Source organism: Anolis carolinensis, unplaced genomic scaffold (genome assembly GCF_035594765.1).
Source record: "Anolis carolinensis isolate JA03-04 unplaced genomic scaffold, rAnoCar3.1.pri scaffold_10, whole genome shotgun sequence".
NCBI classification, from domain to species: domain Eukaryota; kingdom Metazoa; phylum Chordata; class Lepidosauria; order Squamata; family Dactyloidae; genus Anolis; species Anolis carolinensis.
Window position 1 is genome coordinate 14,130,834 of NW_026943821.1, and position 23,254 is coordinate 14,154,087.

Consider the following 23,254-nt stretch of genomic DNA (forward strand, 5'->3'; position numbering starts at 1 on the left):
TATTAAAACGTATTTCTATAAAATACTTATTAAAATACACAAACTAAAGATAAATAAATAAATAAAAGCCTAATTATTTGATAATATTGATAATAATATTATAATGTCATAAAATATAATAATGATACACTATTTTAATTGTATATTATATATTACATGTAACATTACTAATATTGCAGTATAGTGGTATAGTACAATATCTATATATATAAAAGAGTGATGGCATCACGGCGACCCACAAAACAACAAAAGTACAGGCCCCCCAACCTTGAAATTTGACAACACAACCCATCACCCACGCCTCAGGGTTGATACAACAAAAAGAAAAGAAAAATAAAGTCCTAATTAGAGGGAGAGCAATAATTGTTTTTATCCAATTGCTGCCAGTTTAGAGGGCTAATCTCTGCCCACTTGGTCGCCTAGCAACCAATTCAGCCAAAGGACAGCCAGGCTTCAGTTAGGGGACAGGCAGATTTAGGCCTCACTTAGGCTTCTTCCACAGATTATCTAATTTGCACTGGATTATATGGCAGTGTAGATTCAAGACCCTTCTACACTGCTATATAACCCATTTATAATCTTATATTATCTGCTTTGCACTGGATTATCTTGACTCCGCACTGCCATATAATCCACTTCAGTGTGCATTTTATACAGTTGTGAAGAAGGAGCCTCATATAATCCAGTTCTAAGCAGATAATTTAAGATTATCAATATACAGTAGAGTCTCACTTATCCAACATAAACAGGCCGGCAGGATAAGTGAATATGTTGGATAATAAGAAGGGATTCAGGAAAAGCCGATTAAACATCAAATTAGGTAATCGTTATACAAATTAAGCACCAAAACATCATATTATACAACAAATTTGACAGAAAAGGTAGTTCCACGCGCAGTAATGCTATGTAGTAATTACAGTAGAGTCTCACTTATCCAAAACTCCCTTATCCAATGTTCTGGATTATCCAACACATTTTTGTAGTCAATGTTTTCAATATATCATGATATTTTGGTGCTAAATTCATAAATACAGTAATTACTACATAGCATTACTGCGTATTGAACTACTTTTTCTGTCAAATTTGTTGTATAACATGATGTTTTGGTGTTTCATTTGTAAAATCATAACCTAATTTGATATTTAATAGGCTTTTCCTCAATGCCTCCTTATTATCCAACATTTTCACTTATCCAACATTCTGCCGGCCCGTTTATGTTGGATAAGTGAGACTCTACTGTACTGTATTTACAAATTTACCACTAAAATATCACAATGAATTTAAAACACCGACTACAAAAACACTGATTATGAAAAGGCAGACTGCGTTGGATAATCCAGAACATTGTATAAGCAAATGTTGGATAAGTGAGATTCTACTTTGATATAAAATAATTTCTGGGATAGAATAATGCAGAACAATATAATCTCTAAAACCAGGACAGTAAATAAAGAAATAAAGAAAGTAAATAAAGCAGTGAAATTGGAAATTCCACAAAGGAAACAATCAGGGCCAGCTAACATCTCCCAAGAAAGGATTCTTCCAGAAAGGAAGCTGAGAAGGCAGTGAAGCACTGTGTATTACCAAAGTCATTATTATTACTGTCATCATTATTATTATTATTGTGTTGCGGTCAACCGTGAAAATGAATACAATCTGGCTCCAAGTATTCAAAAACACTAAAATCAGAATATATAAAAATTAATGTGGTATAATAAAACAGAACAATACAATCTCTAAAATCAGAACACTAAATAAAGAACAACACTCTGAAAACAGGGGAATTCCACACAGGAAACAATCAGGGCCAGCTAACACCTCCCAACAAAGTATTCCCATCATCAAAGACTGGTAAATCCTCTGTTTTCTTAGGGCCACAGACAGTAGACGCACATAAAATATTGCAAAGAACACCACTCTGAAAACAAGGGAATTCCAGACAGGAAACAATCAGGGCCAGCTAACACCTCCCAACAAAAAAATCTCTCAGAGGAAACAGCCAGGCTTTAAAGCTGCAAGGCCATTACATCCTAATCATTTTTCCTAATTGCAGCATTCATACTTGCCTCCAAGAGACAAAAAAAACAAAAAAACCCAATCAGAAATATTGTATATTCACAACTTTTAGGAAATAATATCCCCTGATGGCGCAGCGTGTTAAAGCGCTGAGCTGCTGAACTTCTGGACCGAAAGGCCGTAGGTTTGAATTGGGGGAGCGGAGAGAGCCCCCATTGTTAGCCCCAGCTTCTGCCAATCCAGAAGTTCAAAAACATGCAAATGTGAGTGCATCAATAGGCACTACTCCGGTGGGAAGGTAACGCCGCTCCATGCAGTCATCCCACGTGACCTTGGAGGAGTCTACGGACAACGCCGGCTCTTCGGCTTAGAAATGGAGATGAGCACCAACCCCCAGAATCAGACATGACTGGACTTAACGTCAGGGGAAAATGTTTACCCTTTACCTTAACCAATTCCTCAATACTTTATTTCCCATACCACCATACTTCGCCACAGCAACGCGTGGCCGGGCACAGCTAGTAGTAATATATAATGCTTATGTTGTGCTATGCTAATAATATAATTTATTGTATGTACATATGACTTGTAAGCCGCCCTGAGTATCCTTCAGGGTGAGAAGGGCGGGATATAAATGTTGCTAATAATAATAATAATAATAATAATAATAATAATAATAATAATAATAATAATAATTGAGCAGCAGGATGAAGCTTTCTCCTGCTTTAGATTCTATCTATAAGTGTACAATAGTGTACAATAAGTGTACAATAAAGACACTTGCTCTTTGGGAACATTTCTTTGCATCTGAGTTGTAGTCTTGGATTTTTCACATTTCTCATTTATTTTGATTTTTTTTTTCATGTCAGAAGCAACTTGGGGAACTGCAAGTCACTTCTGGTGTGAGAGAATTGGCCGTCTGCAAGGAGGTTGCCCAGGGGACGCCCGGATGTTTTGATGTTTTACTATCCTTATGGGAGGCTTCTCTCATATCCCCACATGGGAAGCTGGAGCTAACAGACAGGAGCTCACCCTGCTCCCAGGATTTGAACCGCCAACCTTTTGGTCAGCAGTCCTGCCGGCACAAGGGTTTCACTCATTGTGTTACCAGGGGCTCCTTCTCATTTATTAATTACAAATCATTCAGCAATAAAAGTAACAAGGGCCCCCAAAAAGTAGAGCCTAAACGAAGCTAGAAAGGAAAATATAGTGAAATAGAAAACAATGAGACTGAATTCTATTGCTAGTCCTGACTAAAGTAGACCCATTAAATTGATGGGATTTACGTGTGTGTTGAGTTCCCATTCAGCAATTCATTGAATGGATCTACTCTAATTGGGACTAAGTGACAGGATTCCTGCCACCAGTATAAATAACAATAACAGTTCCCCAGTCTAAATACCATGCTTATCCTAATAGGAAACAGCCATTCTAGAATAGGAACCAAACATTCCTTCCATCTGAAAGCAGTCAAATTAAAATACTCAAAAAGCACATTTCCGGCACTTAATGTGAAAGACAAGCAGACCATATGGTAAATAATCCTTGTTTATGAGTAAAAAGAAAAGGCCCTATATATCTGAAAATTCGGTTTTTTAATCAGCTCCTTGAGCCGTTCAGTGTTAGTTTCTCTAGGAGCGCAGTCAGTCAGATCGTGTTGAGCTAGTTCTTCATATTACATCTATCAAGGATTTTATTTTACCATCTGGCAATTTCTATGTGAACTGCAGTTAATAGCAGAGAGATCATGTCCTTATGCAATCATTTATCATTGCTCACAACAAATATTAGCGATAATAAAAGAAATCAAGCTCTTATGCAGTAATTTATCACAGCTTCCAACAAATAATGACGACGATGATAAAAGTGCTTTGATACAAATCCTGAAAGCATTGGGATTTTCAGGATTTGTAGATAAGGATTTCTGAAAAGATTTGAGTCTCAGTTTTGACACATTGCATGAAAGGCTCTAGATCGAGTGGAGTGGGAGGGAGAGATGAAATCTTACTTGGGAAATGATGATAGTAACTTAGATCCTATATCAAATTTGCAAAACATAAATACATACTCACATAATTGCACCGTGGTTGTGCTACATTGCTTGTCTGCTGAATGCCGATGTTGTGCATCTGACATTGTTGTCAGTCTGTGCAGTCCCAGTGAATATAGTGGTATATTTATGGTTCTGATGAATAATTTACACACCAAAGAGCAATATTGGAATCCCATTGAATACATTGATCTTGACCAGATGTATACTATTCAGCAGTCTTGTGCATTTGTATAGAATCACTATCCGTTTATGTTTGGTTCATTCGTAAGCCCTCCATTTTCGTTTTTGCATGCCTCCTGAAAATGGGCGTTTTTGTTCCACATCCGAAAAAAATTTGCCACTATGGGTGGGCTTCCCTAGTCTTCCCTTCCCCTCAGTTTTAGGGCTAGAGAGTGAAAATCGCACATGGAGGGCACATCTACCACTTTTAGTCCACGTGACATGAAAAGCAAACAATGACCTGATACCATCTCCCACTTTCTTTTGTTTCAAGCTTATTGTCCCAGTTTGTGCTCCTGCCCGAAATGAAAGAATGGATGAAACAGGATAAACGGGTACTGCACACACCTCTAGTATTCAGTTAATTTATTTGTTGGCTCTGCTCGGGATTAGCAATAGGATTTAGGTCCATATGAAATGGTTACACAAGCATGAACCACATACATCTGTTGCACAGTGGCTCAATAATTCAGCCACATGACCAATGGAACTTACTCATGTCTATTATCTTGACAAAATTCAGGACAATGACTCACAAAAAGATGGAATAGTTCCCTAGGGCAGTGCTTCTCAGGGTATTTGATGTGGGTGGTGTAATTATTTTTTTCCCTCCAGGGACTGGCACTCAATTTGTGCCCACTTGATAAAATTGTTTCATTCTTTCTTGGAGACATGCCAATGGCTTAGGGACTAGCATCACTCCAGAGTTCATCACTGCCCTAAGGCCTTCCATCCTCAACAGAGAACTACATTTCCAATATATGTATCCACACTGCACACTTGCAGACATTTGAATCCACTTCTAACAACTACAGTTCTCTCCTGGGATTTGTGATATGAAATTGTTATAAATGTGTAGTGTGCTTGCACCCATTGCTCATAATATTCATTAACTGTATTTATTTACTTATTCATTTAAAGCTGTATCTTATATCTGATATAGTACAACCCCCTTATCTGCAGGACTAGATGGGGGACAAACACAGCCTCACTGAAGACTGGGCATGGCCCACATAATTTTCTGGGTGTGATGTGGTGGGGAAGATGAAAACTCAGAAAGAGGGATTGCAGTCGGTCATTTCGGAAGAGGTTATGGCTGACCGATTGTTTGAAAACTTTAACATGTGGGTAAAAAAGGATTCAGAGCCTGTAATGGTTCAAATTACAGTAGAGGAGATTCCACGTGAACATGTGGAAGAACTTCCTGACTGCAAGAGTTGTTTAGCAGTGGAACTTTCTGCTTCAGAGTGTGGTAAGCTCCATCCTTGGAGGCTTTAAACAGATTCGATGGCCATCTGTCAGGGGCACTTTGATTGTGCTTTTCCTGCATGGCAGGAGGTTGGACTAGATGGCCCATGTGGTCTCTTTCAACTCTATTATTCTATGATTGCACTTCCCTGCCTTTCTTGGTTCCAGGGCTGCTGGAACTTTTGTCAACCGCATCTGAATCCTGCATGCTTCCCATCCCTGCCTTAATAGCACCATTCCACTGCCCTGTATTATATTGCAAGGGCTCCTTGTTGACCGTGTGTTGATCTCAGCAGAGGCTGGTATTCCCTTCTTCACTTTGCAACAACCAAAGCCCTTCTCTGGACTTACCAAAAAGACACTGAAGCCCCCCTGCTTCAGAGTAGAGGGGTCACAGAAGTGCCTCGCTATGTCCCTGTTGTCAAATGAAAAGTTATCAACCAGCAAAACCTCTAGAGAACTATAGCAAAATTCAACAGATGATGTAATTGCTTCTAATCTGGCTATGTAACTATAGTTAGATGCAGCTACAATTTCACTGTGTTCCATCACTAATAGAATATCCATAGTGGGTCAGGGAGTGGTAGACAGTGCAGCGCAGCATAGTTTAGCTCACAGAACTATGACATGAGGCTGAGCAGTGCAGGATTGCAGCCTTCTTGTTCTGTGATGTAACTGTCGTAACACTTCAGAAGAAACTTCATTAGGTCCAAGGTGTGAAGCAACAAGCTGTGTGCAACATGGGGTCTTAATTTTCATATGTCCTCAATTACATGCACGAGAGGCAAGGTCCTTCTGTACATCTTCCATCTCACCTGTTTTCAATTTAACTTGTAGAACTGTCGGAATTTGCACCTGCAGGTAAACTTGACAAATGGCTAGCTTTCCCAGGGGGGCAAGCTGACTAAACATACCCAAGGAATGAACCACAAATAGGCAAAGCTTCACAATTATTCCTTTGGTTACTACAATTCCTAGAATCTCACCTTCCAGCTAAAATGAATGGGGATTCTGGAAGTTGGAGTGCCAAAGCATACTTTCCAGTAACACAGTGATTTATCCCAACTTTTCCTATTTACTGTAGCACCTTGGTCACCTGTCTCTCTGTCAGTTTACAATATATACACCAATGCACTTTGGCCCAGTTTGCTTTTATGCATCTTGCTCAGGTTTTTAAATTTCATCTTTAGATGTCATTGTTATCTTACTATGTTTACATGTATAATTTTATTTTATTTTATGTGTTTTTATTTTCTAATGACTGTAACTACCTGGGCATGGCCCCATGTAAGCTGCTCCGAGTCCCCTTAGAAAGATGGAGGCGGGGTATAAAAAAAATATATCATTATCATTATCATCATCATCAACAACAACAACAACAACACAACGACATAGTATGACACAGCAAACAAGATAGACATGCTGGATTTTGTATCACAAAATCACTAGTCGAACACTTCCCAAGTGTTTAGGACTGTGTGATATATTTTCAGATGATGTGCGCAGATCCCAGTAGGGTGGCCTTTTGCAGTTGGCAGATCGTGATTTTGTCAATGCCTATTGTTTCCAAATGCCGGCTGAGATCTTTTGGCACAGTACCCAATGTGCCGATCACCACCGGTAACACCTGTACTGGTTTCTGCCAGAGTCTTTGAAGTTCAATCTTGAGGTCCTGATAGCGGCTGAGTTTTTCCTGTTGTTTTTCGCCAATGCGACTGTCATTGGGTATGGCAACATCAATGATCCAAACCTTTTTCTCTTCCACAACTGTGAGGTCTGGTGTGTTGTGTTCCAGAACTTTGTCAGTCTGGATTCAGAAGTCCCACAGTATCTTTGCATGCTCATTTTCCAATACTTTTGCAGGTTTGGGATCCCACCAGTTCTTTTCTGCTGGCAGGTGGTACCTGAGGCATAAGTTCCAATGAATCATTTGGGCCACATAGTTGTGCCTCTGTTTGTAGTCTGTCTGTGCGATTTTCTTACAGCACCTGAGGATATGATCAATGTTTTCATCAGCTTCCTTGCACAGTCTGCATTTTGGGTCATCAGCTGATTTTTCGATCTTGGCCTTAATTGCATTTGTTCTGATGGCTTGCTCCTGGGCTGCAAGGATCAGGCCTTCTGTCTCTTTCTTCATAGAATCATAGAATAGTAGAGTTGGAAGAGACCTCATGGGCCATCCAGTCCAACCCCCTGCCAAGAAGCAGGAAATCGCATTCAAAGTACCCCCGACAGATGGCCATCCAGCCTCTGCTTAAAAGCCTCCAAGGAAGGAGCCTCCACCACAGCCCGGGGGAGAGAGTTCCACTGCCGAACAGCCCTCACAGTGAGGAAGTTCTTCCTGATGTTCAGGTGGAATCTCCTTTCCTGTAGTTTGAAGCCATTGTTCCGTGTCCTAGTCTGCAGGGCAGCAGAAAACAAGCTTGCTCCCTCCTCCCTATGACTTCCCCTCACGTATTTGTACATGGCTATCATGTCTCCTCTCAGCCTTCTCTTCTGCAGGCTAAACATGCCCAGCTCTTTAAGCCTGCAGAAGAGAAGGCTGAGAGGAGACATGATAGCCATGTACAAATACGTGAAGGGAAGTCATAGGGAGGAGGGAGCAAGCTTGTTTTCTGCTGCCCTGCAGACTAGGACACGGAACAATGGCTTCAAACTACAGGAAAGGAGATTCCACCTGAACATCAGGAAGGTGGAATCTCCTTTCCTGTAGTTTGAAGTTTCAGGGTCCCATTCGTGAGCCATAGCCAGGTCTTCTCCTTATCAGCTTTTCCTTCAACTTTGTCAAGGAACTTTCCATGCAATGTTTTGTTGTGCCAGCTGTCAGCTCTAGTTTGTAGTGCGGTTTTCTTGTACTGTTTTTTTGTTTGCTGTGCTTTGAGGAGTTTCTGATTTTTGACTTCAATCAAAGCAGGTTCTTCACTTTGCTTTACATATTCTGTCAGGGCATGTTCTTCTTCTTTGACTGCTTGTTTTACTTGTAAGAGTAAATTTAAGAGTTGTTGTTGTTGTTAGTATTATTATTATTATTATTATTAGACACTGGTCATGGAAATAGCATATATGGTAATACCTGGCTTTCTTTAACAGTGATCAGGACTTCAGTGATCCCACAGAATCCTTCATATATGCCAACCTACCTTGGTTCAGTCCTTTTTATGTCCCTTTCTTCCTTAACTTCTGGTTTACTGAGTGGCAGTAATAAATATCATTTTGCTTTTGCCCCAGTGAGCAATACTGTAGCTAGGGTTTTATGTATTAGGTGCAATGGTGGAAATCTAATGCCCTTTTGGGGTTGTTATGGTCAAAACTCTGTACAGATCATGCACAAACCAAATTCTACATTGGATGCTGGAGAGGAAGCATAGTGGGATGCAAACATGGTAGCAAACCCCCAAAATTTCTGAGCATTATTCCAGATTAGGGTTGCCACAATCCTGGTTTGGCTGGGTTTTGTCCAAATTCTTAGTATGTTGTCCTGGAACGTAATGCAGGGAAGGGAGTAGGAGTGAATGAAAAATCAGTCTCAAATGTGGTGGAATGCAAAAAGCAAGGGCAGAAACTGTTACATAGCTTTGCTCAGAGGCAATGCTTGCCCAAAGCCACATGGTCAATTCCACAACCAAACAGAGATTTGAATGACTTGGGTCTTTTTCTGCCAAGCCCAGCATTTTTACTACGACTGTTCTTTCATGGCAGCTGTAACCGTACAAAAAAATATTTATATGGCCTGAACGTTGAATCATAGTGGCGAGGAAAAAGTGTAACAACTAATGTGCTGAATTTGCATAACTAGAATGCAAATTAAAGTAATTTGCATAATTAGATTATACGCAGCTTTGAGGAAGTGGAAGATGGCAGCCCTGTCCAGAGGTCCCTGAGGATGATGTCATTGCTGTGTATACAGCTGTAGGAAAAATAGCTGGAGGATTCAGAACGTTGTAAGCTCAAAGTGTAGCATTTTCAAGAATTGTGAGCAGATCACACTAGAGGACCCCTTGCTGCTTTGTAGCAATCCATGTGCCATAATCGGTCATGGACAGTAAGCTCATAGGTCAAGCGAGGGCAGGCGTATTGCTGTTGTTGGGGAAGCACTGGATGATATTTTGCTCAGATTCTCTTTTTCTCTGTCCGCTGAGGTTCTTCTAGACCCAGTAGCAACCTTGCATTTGGGGCACACCAATTATTGAATGCAGGGCAATTCAATAATAATTATTGGCAACATCTTGCACCATCTTTTATTAAACTCCAGGCCCAACCTTTTCTGGTTTCACTTGGAACCCCACATTTCTGTCTTTGCAGCTCTGATGAGAGGCAGTCCCGTCATGTAGGAGGCGTTGATAACAGTGTTGTTGTTGTATGTGTTTTCTTCTGTGTAAGTCTGTGTTTGTGTCTGTCTCCCGACTGCTGGCCCTGACCCCCTTCCCGCCACCCCCTGATCCCTCTCCCGCAGATGGATTCACCAGCGAAGGGGAGTTCCTGGAAATCACGGAGATCAACCGGCAACAGGCAGGGGAGTACGAGTGCATCACGGCCAATGGGGTCTCCACCCCAGACAGCAAGCGAGTCCTCATCACGGTCAACTGTAAGTAGCATTGTGTCCTCCCAGTTCTGTCTTTCTTCTTTTTGTGTCAGGAATAGCTGGATCTGGATAAGGAAACTTACTCGAAGGATTAGATTCTTGGAAGACTGCAAAGATTAAATCACCTTCATCCCAAAATTATTTTCAGCTGCCTTTTCAACTTATGTGCTCCCCTAGCTTTTCAGTCCCCATCTACACTGCCATATAATGTGCTTTGACTGCCCTGAAATGCATTATATGAGTCTGTACTGATGATATAATGGCAATAGTGTCCTGAGTTGGTTTTAATAGCTGATTTTAAAGCAGATATAACTGATTTTAATGTTTGTGTATATTTATAATATTTTATGTCCTGGGCCCCTGGTGGTGGCACAGTGTATTAAAGTGCTGACCTGCTGAACTTGCAGACCGAAAGGTCCTAGGTTCAAATCCCAGGAGTGGAATGAGCGCCCGCTGTTAGCCCCAGCTCCTGCCAACCTAGCAGTTTGAAAACATGCAAATGTGAGTAGATAAATAGGTACCGCTTCGGTAGGAAGATAACGGCGCTCCATGCAGTCATGCCGGCCACATGACCTTGGAGGCATCTATGGACAACAGTGGCTCTTCAGCTTAGAAATGGAGATGAACACCAACCCCCAGAGTCGGACACGACCAGACTTAACGTCAGGGGAAAACCTTTACCTTTTATGTCCTGGCATGGAGTGTTGCCATATATATATTGTGCTCCGCCCTGAGGCCTCTTCAGGGTGAGAAGGGCAGAAGATAAATGTTTTAAATAAATAAATAAATGTAAATGAGGCTTAAGTCACAAGATACTGTGGGCCCCTTTGTATCTTCAGGATCTCCCTGCACTGCAGATGCCAAAATCCATTGATGCTCAAGTCCCAATATGTACAACAATGTAGGAAAACTGAGTTTTATTTGGGGTATATATATATATATATATACACACACAGTAGAGTCTCACTTATCCAACACTCGCTTATCCAACGTTCTGGATTATCCAACACATTTTTGTAGTCAATATTTTCAATATATCATGATATTTTGGTGCTAAATTCGTAAATACAGTCATTACTACTTAGCATTACTGCATATTGAACTACTTTTTCTGTCAAATTTGTTGTATAGCATGATGTTTTGGTGCTTAATTTGTAAAATCATAACCTATTTGATGTTTAATAGGCTTCTCCTTAATCTCTCCTTATTATCCAACATATTCGCTTATCCAACGTTCTGCCGGCCCATTTATGTTGGATAAGTGAGATTCTACTGTATATATTTGCGGGCCATGGCTAGCCCTGATAGTCTGCTCAACTTGAATTAGACAAGGGGGGAAAACTATTACAGTCAAAGTTTAGTTTATTGCCTTGACAATGGTGGATCTGCCAACCACCGCTGAGTTACCTGGCACAAGATCTATGTACCCCAGCAGGTTGACCATATTCTGCTGTCTACAGCATTTACGAGGGCTATCCAGAAAATACATTACATTTTGGAATTAAAAATGAACAAAGTATAAGAGAAAACATTTACCATATGCAGTTGAAAGCCACACCCATATATCACATCTCACGTAGTTGCCATTCAAATCTAGGCACTTACCATAGCAATGAAGAAGCTTTGCAACTCCTTCCCCACTAAATTCTGCCGCTTGTCCTCAACCAGCCAGTCACCCCTTCCCGCAGCTGCGGAGCGTCACCAAAACTCTGCATTGCCAGCCACGCCACCATTGTTGGAAACAAGTGGTTGAGGATGTGAGATGCAGAATTTAGTGGGGAAAGAGTTGCAAAGCTCCTTCATCGCTATGGTAAGTGCCTAGATTTGAATGGCGACTACGTGAGATGTGGTATTTGGGTGTGGCTTTCAACTGCATATGGTAAATGTTTTCTCCTATACTTTGTTTATTTTTAATTCCAAAACGTAATGTACTTTCTGGATAACCCTCCTATTATTTGAGATGACTGCCTCACTTTGCCTAATTGTATGGTGAACCCTAGCTATAAGCATCTTTTTAGTCTTCCAAGGTAATCTTTCTGCCTTTTTGGGAAGTGGTGATCATATTTAGCTGAAAAGAAGCTCAGCTTCAGGAGACAGGTTTTACCTTCTCCCATTATTTTACCCTTGATCTTATCATTCACATGTATGCTTGTATGAGAGAAAAGGTCTGTCTAGTCTGGCATTCCGTTCTCTAATGCCTGTGGGAATCCCCACAAGCAGAACATGGTGCTCTTCTACTCAGTATCCCTAGGTAAAGGTAAAGGTTTTCTTCTGACATTATGTCTAGTCATGTCTGATTCTGGAGGTTGGTACTCATCTCCATTCCTAAGCCAAAGAGCCGGCATTGTCCATAGACATAGTCACGTGGCCACATAACTGCTGCTGGAGTGATACCTATTGATCTACTCCCATGAAGGGAGCCTCCGGTGGCCTAGGGGATAAAAGCCTTGTGACTTGAAGGTTGGGTTGCTGACCTGAAAGCTGCCAGGTTTGAATCCCACCTGGGGAGAGCGTGGATGAGCTCCCTCTATCAGTTCCAGCTCCATGCGGGAACATGAGAGAAGCCTCCCACAAGGATGGTAAAACATCAAAACATCCGGGCGTCCCCTGGGCAACGTCCTTGCAGACGGCCAGTTCTCTCACTCCAGAAGCAATTACGATTGCTCCTGACACGGAAAAAAAAATCTACTCCCATTTGCATGTTTTTGAACTGTAGATTGGCAGAAGCTGGGGCTAACAGCAGGAGCTCACTCCATTCCCCGAATGCAGTCGGAGACCTTTTGGTCAGCAAATTCAGCAGCCCAGCGATTTGACCCACTGTGCCATCAAGGGCTCCACAGGATCCCTACAAAATAGTAAAACTATGAATGATTATTGTTGATACTTTTTGAATGCCTGGTGTTTGAAGTCCCTTGAATGAGACGTTTTCATGCAGCATCACTATTAGAAATGCCCTGCCTACCATCCTTTGAGGAACGAAACTCTGCAAAGCTATAGCAGAGCTTGGCAAACTTGTCTGCGCTTTAAGTCCAAGAGAGCTAAGAGAGTTAAAGACCAAGTGGGGAAAAAAACTCTAAGCGGTCACATTCCATCCACTAATACGATTCTCCATTCCATGCCTCTCTCTTCCCAGACCCTCCGACCATCACAGATGTGAAGGACTCGCGGCCCATGATGGGGAAGACAGCTCTGCTGCGCTGCGAAGCCATGGCTGTGCCACCTGCTGAATTTCAGTGGTTCAAAGATGACAAACAGTAAGTCATCCCTCCTTCCTTTTTTGGTTACTTTCCCCACTGATGATCAGTTATGTGAATATTTGGGCTAGCACAGTGCTGTGAGCGAATATTGTGACTTTGTGAATATAAAACAGAAGTTACTGTTTTGGATACCAAAGGAGTAGGAACACAGAAAATGTATCATTTCTAGGTGCAAACAACATTTAATATCTTACTCTGATAACAGACATTTGGAGGGTGCAAAATGCCATTGAAGGGCATTTTGTTGGAACTCAACCACATTCTGACAAGTGTATAGTCTGTTGAGGATTGTGGATGATAGGTCTTAGGTGTGCCCAGATTGTGGATGATAGCTCTTAGGTGTGCCCATGCAGAATGATGCATCACTCAGCTTTGCAGAACAAATAACACAGGAACTTTTACTAAATCCAAGAGATCAACAGAACAATGGTACAGTAGAGTCTCACTTATCCAACACTCGCTTATCCAACCTGGATTATCCAACGCATTTTTGTAGTTAATGTTTTCAATATATCGTGATATTTTGGTGCTAAATTTGTAAATACAGTAATTACTACATAGCATTACTGTGTATTGAACTACTTTTTCTGTCAAATTTGTTGTATAACATAATGTTTTGGTGCTTAATTTGTAAAATCATAACCTAATTTGATGTTTAATAGGCTTTTCCTTAATCTCTCCTTATTATCCAACATATTTGCTTATCCAACGTTCTGCCGGCCTGTTTACGTTGGATAAGCGAGACTCTACTGTATTTACAATAGTCTCTCTGATTGCTTACAGAAATCAGCAGTCATAAGCAGTCCTTTCTTAGTCCATAAATCTGCTTCAGTGAAGATCAGCAGCAAACAAGGTCTCAGAAATAGACAGGCCTCTCTGAGTACATAGCCATCTTCTTTTCAGCCAGTACTCAATAGACTCACACACAAACAGAGAGAAAACTGTTCAAACCGGTTCTCCAGCAGCAGGACAGCAACAGTTGCAAACCGATTCCCAGGTCCTTGCAAACTCAGCCAATCGGCTTAATGCATTTCATTTTCCAGTTAACAAACATATAGTATCTTTGCAAACCATGACATAGTCCTCATCAAGGAAATAGATAGGCAGATGAGTTAGTCGTCACTTTATTCTCTCCTATCTCCTGCTTGTTAGGCTGATCCTTCTTAGGGACATATCTCTTTTTCTGAGCACATTGCAAACCCCTGAGTTCTCCATTTTGTTCTTCTCAGGTGAACAAGATGTCTCCAGTGAGTTAGATAGTTAGATAGATAGTTAGGCCTTTTACTTTCCTATTTAGAAATGTAGTTTTTCAGTAAAGTGTTTTTATAACTTGACTCTCTTCCTGTATTGCTGAAGCTCATTTGCTCTACCGCTATGCACAATAAGCTTCCGATCTGCTGAACTGATTTTCTCTGATTTGTGCTGTAATGTATATGATTATTTTTGCACTGTTATATTGTGTTATGATATGTTGTTTTATTTTGTTATATTGTATGGTGTCTGGGCATGGCCCCATGTAAGCCGCCCCGAGTCCCCGTTGGGGAGATGGTGGTGGGGTATAAATAAAGTTTTATTATTATTATTATTATTATTATTATTATTATTATTATTATTATTATTATTACTGCTGCTACTGCACCATTTTTACATGCCTTTTCCTTTTTGGAATTACCCAACAAATTTCACACACACTCCTGCCCCTGTATCTTCCCTATAGATATACCCTTTAATGTATAGCTTCACAGTATCCATTCCGAAGTACTGCAGGCTGCTAAATTTTAAAACCACAGCGTTGGAAGGTACAGAAACAGGGCTATCAAGTCCTTCCCCCTGCCATGCAATCAAATATATCCAAAGCACTTGCAAAAGATGGCCATCCAGCTTTTATTTAGAAGAGCTCCAAAGACAGAAAATCTATTGCCCTCTTAGGCAGTCTCTTAGTTATAGAAGGCCTTAAAGCTGGTTACCATTCTCCTCAGATAGCCATTATTGAGACTCCAGGTGTTATTGGCCTCTCTCTAGCCGGTAAATGCAGAAGCGGAACGTGACTGGAGAAAAAGAAATAAAATCTTGCTTCTCTATACATAAATCTAGGAAATTACTTTTACCTGCCACACTTGTTCTTATTACATGTTACAGCATTAATACTTTTTATTTCCACCACTCCTGCCATTACTGTTACTGGATTCTCACCCATCACGTCCACTGATGGGAAGGAACAACAAGGATCACCTAGTTGTGCCTGTTTAGAACAGCATTTCTTAACCTGGGGGTCGGGACCCCTGGGAGGATCGTGAAAGGGGTTCAGAGGGGTCACCAAAGACTGGTATTTTTGTTGGTCATGGAGGTTCTGTGGGAAGTTTGGCCCAATTATATCATTGGTGGGTTCTAGGGGCTCTTTGTAGGTGAACTACAAATCTCAGCAACGACAACTTCCAAATGTCAAGGTCTATTTTCCTCAAACTCCACCAGTTTTCAAATTTGGGCATATTGAGTATTTGTTCCAAATTTGGTCCAGATCCATCATTGTTTGAGTCCTCAGTGCTCTCTGGATGTAGGTGAACTACAACTCCAAAAAGCAAGGTCAATACCCATCAAACCCTTCCAATATTTCCTATTGGTCATGGGAATTCTGTGTGCCAAGTTTCTTTCAATTCCATTGTCGGTGAAGTTCAGAATGCTCTTTGATTGTAGGTGAACTATAAATCCAAGCAACTACAACTCCCAAATGACAAAATTATCCCCCCCCCAACCCCACCAGTATTCAAATTTGGGTTATTGGGTATTTGTGCCAAATTTTGGTCCAGTGAATGAAAATACATCCTGCATATCAGATATTTACATTATGATTCATATCAGTAGCAAAGTGACAGTTATGAAGTAGCAACTAAAATAATTTTATGATTTGGGGGGGGGGGGGCGGTTAACCACAACATGTGGAATTGTATTAAGGGGTCGTGGCATTAAGGTGGTTGAGAACCACTGGTTTAGAAGGACTGAAGTTCATGGTTAATTAAAGGATTGTGGTGTTCGATGAAAGACCTTTGTATACTGTGGAATATCAGCAGAGAGTACTCTCCTCTGGGTTTACACTCAGCATGGATCCCTTCGGGTTGCACCATCTCTCCCAGTTTGACTGGAAATGAAATATGACAGCTATGTGTAGACTCTGGGGAAGATTGAAGCTTCTGGAGGACCCAAACAGACATCCATTTGTGATGGTTAATACTTTTTTTCCCATTTTCTGGAGTCAAATGATGTAAAAGTTGCCTCAAAGCCTTTGCAAGGAGAAAGGCTGGATATAAATCAATTAAATAAAGTTTGTCCAAAACAATTGGGAGAAGTATGGTTTCAGGGACTTCCAGAGCCTTATGCGGGGCACCTTGGGACCACAAAATAAGGCCCCAGGAGCCTTCTGAGAAGCATAGACTGCCTTTTCCCTACTCCAACTTCAGAGTAGGGAAATTGTCATATGACTGGTCAAACAAATAAATAAATTATTATTATTATTATTATTTGAAACACAACAAGATGAGTCCACAGCAGACACTCTACTGGCTGTTGAATTGGATCACACGTCGGACGCTTCCCAAGTGCCTAGGACTGTGTGAAGTATTGGCGAATAATGCGTGCAGATCCCAGTAAGGTGGCCTTCTGCAGCTGGCAGGTGGTAATTTTGTCAGCACCGATTGTGTTTATGTGCAGGCCAAGGCCTTTAGGCACTGCACCCAGTGTGCCTATCACCACTGGGACCACCTTGACTGGCTTGTGCCAGAGTCTTTGTAGTCCGATCTTTAAATCCTCATAACATAGAATCATAGAATCATAGAATAGTAGAGTTGGAAGAGACCTCATGGGCCACCCAGTCCAACCCCCTGCTAAGAAGCAGGAAATCGCATTCAAAGCACCCCCGACAGATGGCCATCCAGCCTCTGCTTAAAAGCCTCCAAAGAAGGAGCCTCTACCACGGCCTGGGGGAGAGAGTTCCACTGTCAAACAGCCCTCACAGTGAGGAAGTTCTTCCTGATGTTCAGGTGGAATCTCCTTTCCTGTAGTTTGAAGCCAGTTGTTTGAAGCCAACTTTTCCAGTTGTTTCTCCTCAATCCTACCGTCACCTGGGATTGTGACATAGACAATCCATACTTTGTCTTTTAACATGATCGTGAGGTCAGGAGTATTGTATGAGGAATCATTTCAGCAGAGTGACCGCAGTTGGGGGTTGGGTCATAGGTTCAAAAGATAAGGTCCAATCTTCAAGCGTCATTTAGTTTCAGACTCAAGATACAGCTAACTTGTTGTCATAAAGAGACATTTCCCATGCACTGCCCTGCTTTCAGCCCAGACGTGAGCTGGCAGCCTGCACAGATGGCAGAGGAACAACCTAAAATGAACAGACAGCAATGTCTGACCCAGTTTGAGATGGTTTTCTGTGTGACTGTGCAGTATGTCTTGTTAGCTAGTCAGGATCCTGTGGTTTTCCCCTCCAAACTGCAATCTTATTAAACAAACCCGTGACGCACATGCTCACCATCACTTAACATAGCTTAATTTGCAACCCGCCAAGCAGAACGCGACCCTTCCGTCATGTATGGCGTCCCGTTGCCCCCGAGCATGGGGAATGAAGACGACTTGATAAATGCCCTATTTTGGCTGCCTGCCTGGGACTTCAAAGGGCAGAGTTGTCACATACCTGGCAAGCCTCCGTGTCTGACTGGTGGGCCTACAGTCATCTGCTGTCTGGATGCGGAGAGGAGGACAAAACATAAATGGCAGAGCAGGAGACACAGCAGTCTTCTCCAGACTGACTTGTTCCAGGTTCAGTACCGATCCCATCATCTCCAGGTTGCGATGGTGGGGTTGTCATCTAACACACCTGCAGGCTGCCAGGTAGGAAAAGATGGCTCAAAGGGATACTTTGATAGAGCTTTTCCTGCATGGCAGGAGGTTGGAACTGGATGGCCCATGTGGTCTCTTCCAATTCTATGATTCTATCATATAGGGACTGACTTCAAAATAATTCTTTAGATTGGGTTGCTGTGAGTTTTCTGGGCTGTATGGCCATGTTCCAGAAGCATTCTCTCCTGATGTTTCACCCACATCTGTGGCAGGCATCCTCAGAGGTTATGAGGTCTTTTGGAAACCAGGCAAGTGGGGTTTATATATCTGTGGAAGATCCAGGGTGGGAGAAAGAATGCTTCTTTGTTTGCGACAAGCACAAATGTTGCACTTGGCTATCTTGATTAGCATTGAATAGCCTTGCAACTTCAATGTCCTGGCTGCTTCCTGCCTGGGGGAATCCTTTGTTGGGAGTTGTTAGCTGGCTCTGATTGTTTCCTGTCTGGAATTCCCCTGTTCTTTTATTTTTGCTCTTTATTTACTGTCCTGATTTTAGAGGTTTTTAATACTGATAGCCAGATTTTGTTCATTTTCATGGTTTCCTCCTTTCTGTTGAAATTGTCCACATGCTTGTGGATTTCAATGATTTCTCTTTGTAGTCTGACATGGTAGTTGTTTTAGATTTCCTTCTATGCTATGTTGTTATCCTCTACGTTGGGCTGGAAAATTTCATTCTACGGATCCCACATTTGTGTCCCTTGAAGTCCTCCCTCAAGTTACCCAACCCTGAAAAGAAAAATGCCACAGAATGTGGAGGTGGGCAAGTGAAAAAAGAGACCAATTGTTCCTTTGGATAAACAAACATGACTTTAATATGCAAGCAAAGCCCCTGTATGCATTATGTCAGTCATGATTCTCAGGCACACTCCATTTTTAGAGATGTTTATATGGGGAGAAGGTGTGCCTTAGAATGGAAGAAATACAGTAAATCCTAAAGTTGTGAAGATTCCACACGATTTCTTAATATGTTGTTGGTTTTTAAATAGTCTATGCATTTTGCCTCCATCAATTCAACCATCCAGAGTTTAAAAATATCTCACCCCTGCTTGATTTCGCCATTTTATATTTGCCATTTTAGTATGCCGTTGTATGAGCATGAACCGATTTTGGTATCTACAGGGGTCCTGGAACCAATCCCGGAGGGTGCCAAGGACTCATGGTGCCATACTTTGAAATGTTCTTTTCTTCCCTGTGAGAAGGGAATGGAGAAATTACTCCAATCTTCCATACTGGCTTAGCTGATGAAGGAACTGAGTTCCGGTTTTGACACCTGCGGAAATGATAAGTGATTATCTCCAAATGCAAGTCTTCCTCCCAGTTGTTTCTCTTTAGTGCTCCCATGTCAGGCTAGTGATAAAAGTGCATGGTTCAAACCTCGTGTGTCTCGGGGGAGTTGTTTGTGGTGAGACCTGTGCAGGAGAAAAGCAACCACTTCTCTTTGTCTTATTTTATTAGGAAACTGCGACGGAGCTGTGGGTGCACTAAACATCAAAGGCCAAAAGGCAGTGGAAGGGAGGGGAGCCTCCGAGTCGCATTTTAAAAAGGCAGGCATTTGATTGCTGTCAGTAAAAGCAACACAGAGCGGAGCTAATACAATCAAATCACTGTCAGCCATAAAATCCTGAAGTTGTCTTCAATTAATAAGCAAATGACTCTTAATTTGTGCTGGAGCAAAGGGCCGAATGACACACAGGACATCAGCAGTCAGACCTCGCTAAGATTTTTATATTGAACAAAATAGGCCATGAATTTTGTAATGATAGCAGAGTTCTGAGGATGCAGTTAACCCTTTGCCCTCTGTTTCCTCCCTGGTTTACATTCTCCCCCTTTCCGACAACAGTTCATGAAAATGAACAAAATCTGGCTACCAGTATTTTAAAAACTCCAAAATCAGAACAGTAAATAAGGAGCAACACTCTGAAAACAGAAGAATTCCATTCATGAATCAATCAACCAGGGGCAGCTAACGACTCTGAACAAAGGATTCCCCCAGGCCAGGATATGAAGCTTGGAAGGCCATTTAATGCTAATCAAGGTGATTAATTACAACAGTCACACTGGCCTCCAACAGACAAGAGTTCTTTCCCCCACCCTGGACCTTCCACAGATATATAAACCTTCCTTGCTTAGTTTCATCATATACCTCACAACTTCTGAGGATGCCTGCCATAGATGTGGGCAAAATGTCAAGAGAGAATGCTTCTGGAACATGGCCACACAGCTCAAAAAACGCACAACAGCCCAGTTCTCCCCTTTCATTCTTCAGTTGGATTTATTGGAATTCTTTCCTGCCTGACTCACAAAACTGTGGCTCCAGGTGGCTTAAATTAATATCAGATTTTTAAAAATGCAATTAAACCACGAGATGCACATAAAACGTAAATGATGAAATAAACTATTACAACCCGCCTGTAAAGGCAATGCAACATCCACCCTGTTAGAAACCCCTTTCCTGCAAAAATAATGGGAATCAATGCAGAATTGCATGGGAAATTGCCTTAGATTATATTACAATATTCCTTGGATCTATTCGCTGCTATATTTCTTCCTGTGTGTGTGTTTGTTTTCGGAGCTATGAGTGCATTGTAGGGTTGTGCATTTGTATAAAATTACTTACTGTTTCTGTTTGTTCCATTCACATGGCTCCATTTCTGTTTCCATCCGCCACTGACAGAAATGGGCACTTATACAAATTGGCTTTTCCATCCAAACCCAAAAAAATTTCAGGCCTTGGGCGGCAAAGGTCCAGGCCCTGTGAGCCGGACCTACGATCCCTTGAGCACTCGATGGCTCGTAGACCTGGCTCATAGGGCCTATCGTCAAGCGCTTGAAGGTAGGGCCGGCAGCCAGGGCCTGCAGTCGAGCACTCAGTATTCCTAAGTCCTGGCTGCCGGGTCTATGGTCAAGCGCTCAAAGGTAGGGCTGACAGCCAGGGCCTGCAGTCGAGCGCTCAATATTCCTACATCCTGGCTGCTGGGTCTATGATCAAGCGCTCGATGGTAGGACCGGCAGCCAGGGCCTGCAGTCGAGCGCTCAATATTCCTACGTCCTGGCTGCTGGGTCTATGGTCAAGCGCTCGAAGGTAGGACCGGCAGCCAGCGCCTGCAGTCGAGCGCTCAATATTCCTACGTCCTGGCTGCCGGGTCTATGGTCAAGCGCTCGAAGGTAGGGCCAGCAGCCAGGGCCTGCAGTCGAGCGCTCAATATTCCTACATCCTGGCTGCCGGGTCTATGATCAAGCACTCGATAGTAGGACTGGCAGCCAGGGCTTATGAGCATCGAGTGCTCCTAGGCCCGGCTCGCAGGGCCTACAGGTGAGCGCCGAATGCTCAATGCTTATAGGCCCTGCGAGCCAGGCCTATAAGCATTGAGCAATTGGTGCTCAACTATAGGCCTTGCAAGCTGGGCCTACGAGCCATCGAGCGCTCAATGGCTCATAGGCCTAAAGTGAGGTTAAGATAGCCAAAGTTAGGAGAGGCTGCAGCAGTTTGCTTTTGCCTGAGCCTGATGGAAAAGGTGAGATTATACATCTTTCTCTCCACTTCTCTACTTTGACTTAATAGACTGCAAACTATTCCCCCTCCTCTTGAACTCAATCTGCAAAAATACAGGGAAATTAGGTGAAAGGAGGAATGTGGCACAAGGAGAGAGAAACTGGGATACTGTAACAGCAGAAGTCATGGATGAATAATAGGGACTGTCCCTGCCAAATGGTGATGGTTGGGGGATATGTCATTGACTCCAGGCCCAAACAGTTTCTAACAGTTGTCATTGGGGATTGAGAGATGTTCTGGCAATGGAAGAGATGTTTGCAGGCATATCTCTCCCCCACTCAACCCCATGTGTGAAAATCAAGTCATTCCAAACCAAGCATCCATGAAGAAAATAATTGACACAGGATGTTTACAGTCAGCACATTACTTCTCTCAATTGTCATTTTCTCCATTCAGTTCCATCTTGATTGCACAACCAAGGGTTATTTCTGGAGATATATATAATGCTGGAGTTTTTCTTTATAAAACTAGTGGTGGTGGTGGTAGAGGCGGGGATGATGACAAAATGAGGACATTGCTTCCCCATATAAGAAATCCATCCCATCAAAATAATGTACCTTCAATCCTAGATGTCTAGCATTGCGGAGAGTGAGAAGCATGAAAATGGCTCACACTTAGAGCTCTTCTATTTGCTGTATTTGCTTTCCCTTGGTCACTTTCCTTGTCCCTTTGCTTTGGAGCCTAAAGTGTATTTCTAAATGCTCAACTGAATTATTGATTGATTGATTATTGATTACAACATTTATATCCCACCCTTCTCACCCAACAGGGGACTCAGGGCGGCTTACAATAAAACACACATATAAAAACTGTATAGTACATTATAAATCAGATTAAAAAATTATTAGCTTACATCAACATTCATAAACACATTCTAAAATATAGATGGGCGTGTTCAAGTTCAAAAGACTGGGTCTGTCGATTAAGTTCTGGCGTACATAATAATAATAATAATAATAATAATAATAATAATAATAATAATAATAATAATAATATACACACACAACTTCCTTTGTTTAATAATTACTATTATTGTTGTTGTTATAAATTATTATTACTGCTACCAATTAGTTGTCCATTGTCTGCATCCAATTTATGGACGTATTAAAAGGCAACACGTACCATCAGTTAAAATTGTGTTTTGAATTAATTAAATTTCAAGATACTCCAATGCTAGAAACTTTGAGAGAGTAAGTTAAATTCATGGCAACATTTTAATGAGGAAGGCAGTGCCTTCTTTTTTTTTTTGCCCCTCTTGCAGCTACATCTCTGACTTCCTGGGTCTATCTTCGCTGATAACTGTGGATCTCAAGCAGAGTTATTGGTTTTACTGCCTGCTCATAACTGCTGAAACTGGAGGCTGTCAAGAGCCTCAAAGACAAAAATATCCAGCTAAGCAGGCTTGAGTTCAGCTTTGCTGAGTCATAGGT

At 41.8% G+C, this 23,254-nt stretch overlaps 1 protein-coding gene across 3 annotated transcripts in view; it reads left to right on the forward strand.

Moving 5' to 3' along the window:
• Positions 1–23,254, forward strand: part of iglon5 (IgLON family member 5) — a 245,013-nt gene that overhangs the window by 177,555 nt on the left and 44,204 nt on the right. For all 3 annotated transcript variants that reach the window (XR_010000673.1, XR_010000674.1, XM_008117307.3), the window contains exons 5-6: positions 9,990–10,121; positions 13,252–13,372. Coding sequence is in view for 1 of the 3 variants with exons in the window: in XM_008117307.3 (XP_008115514.1) it covers positions 9,990–10,121; positions 13,252–13,372 (253 nt within the window). In the remaining 2 variants the exon portion in view is untranslated. The remainder of the gene's footprint in view (positions 1–9,989; positions 10,122–13,251; positions 13,373–23,254) is intronic.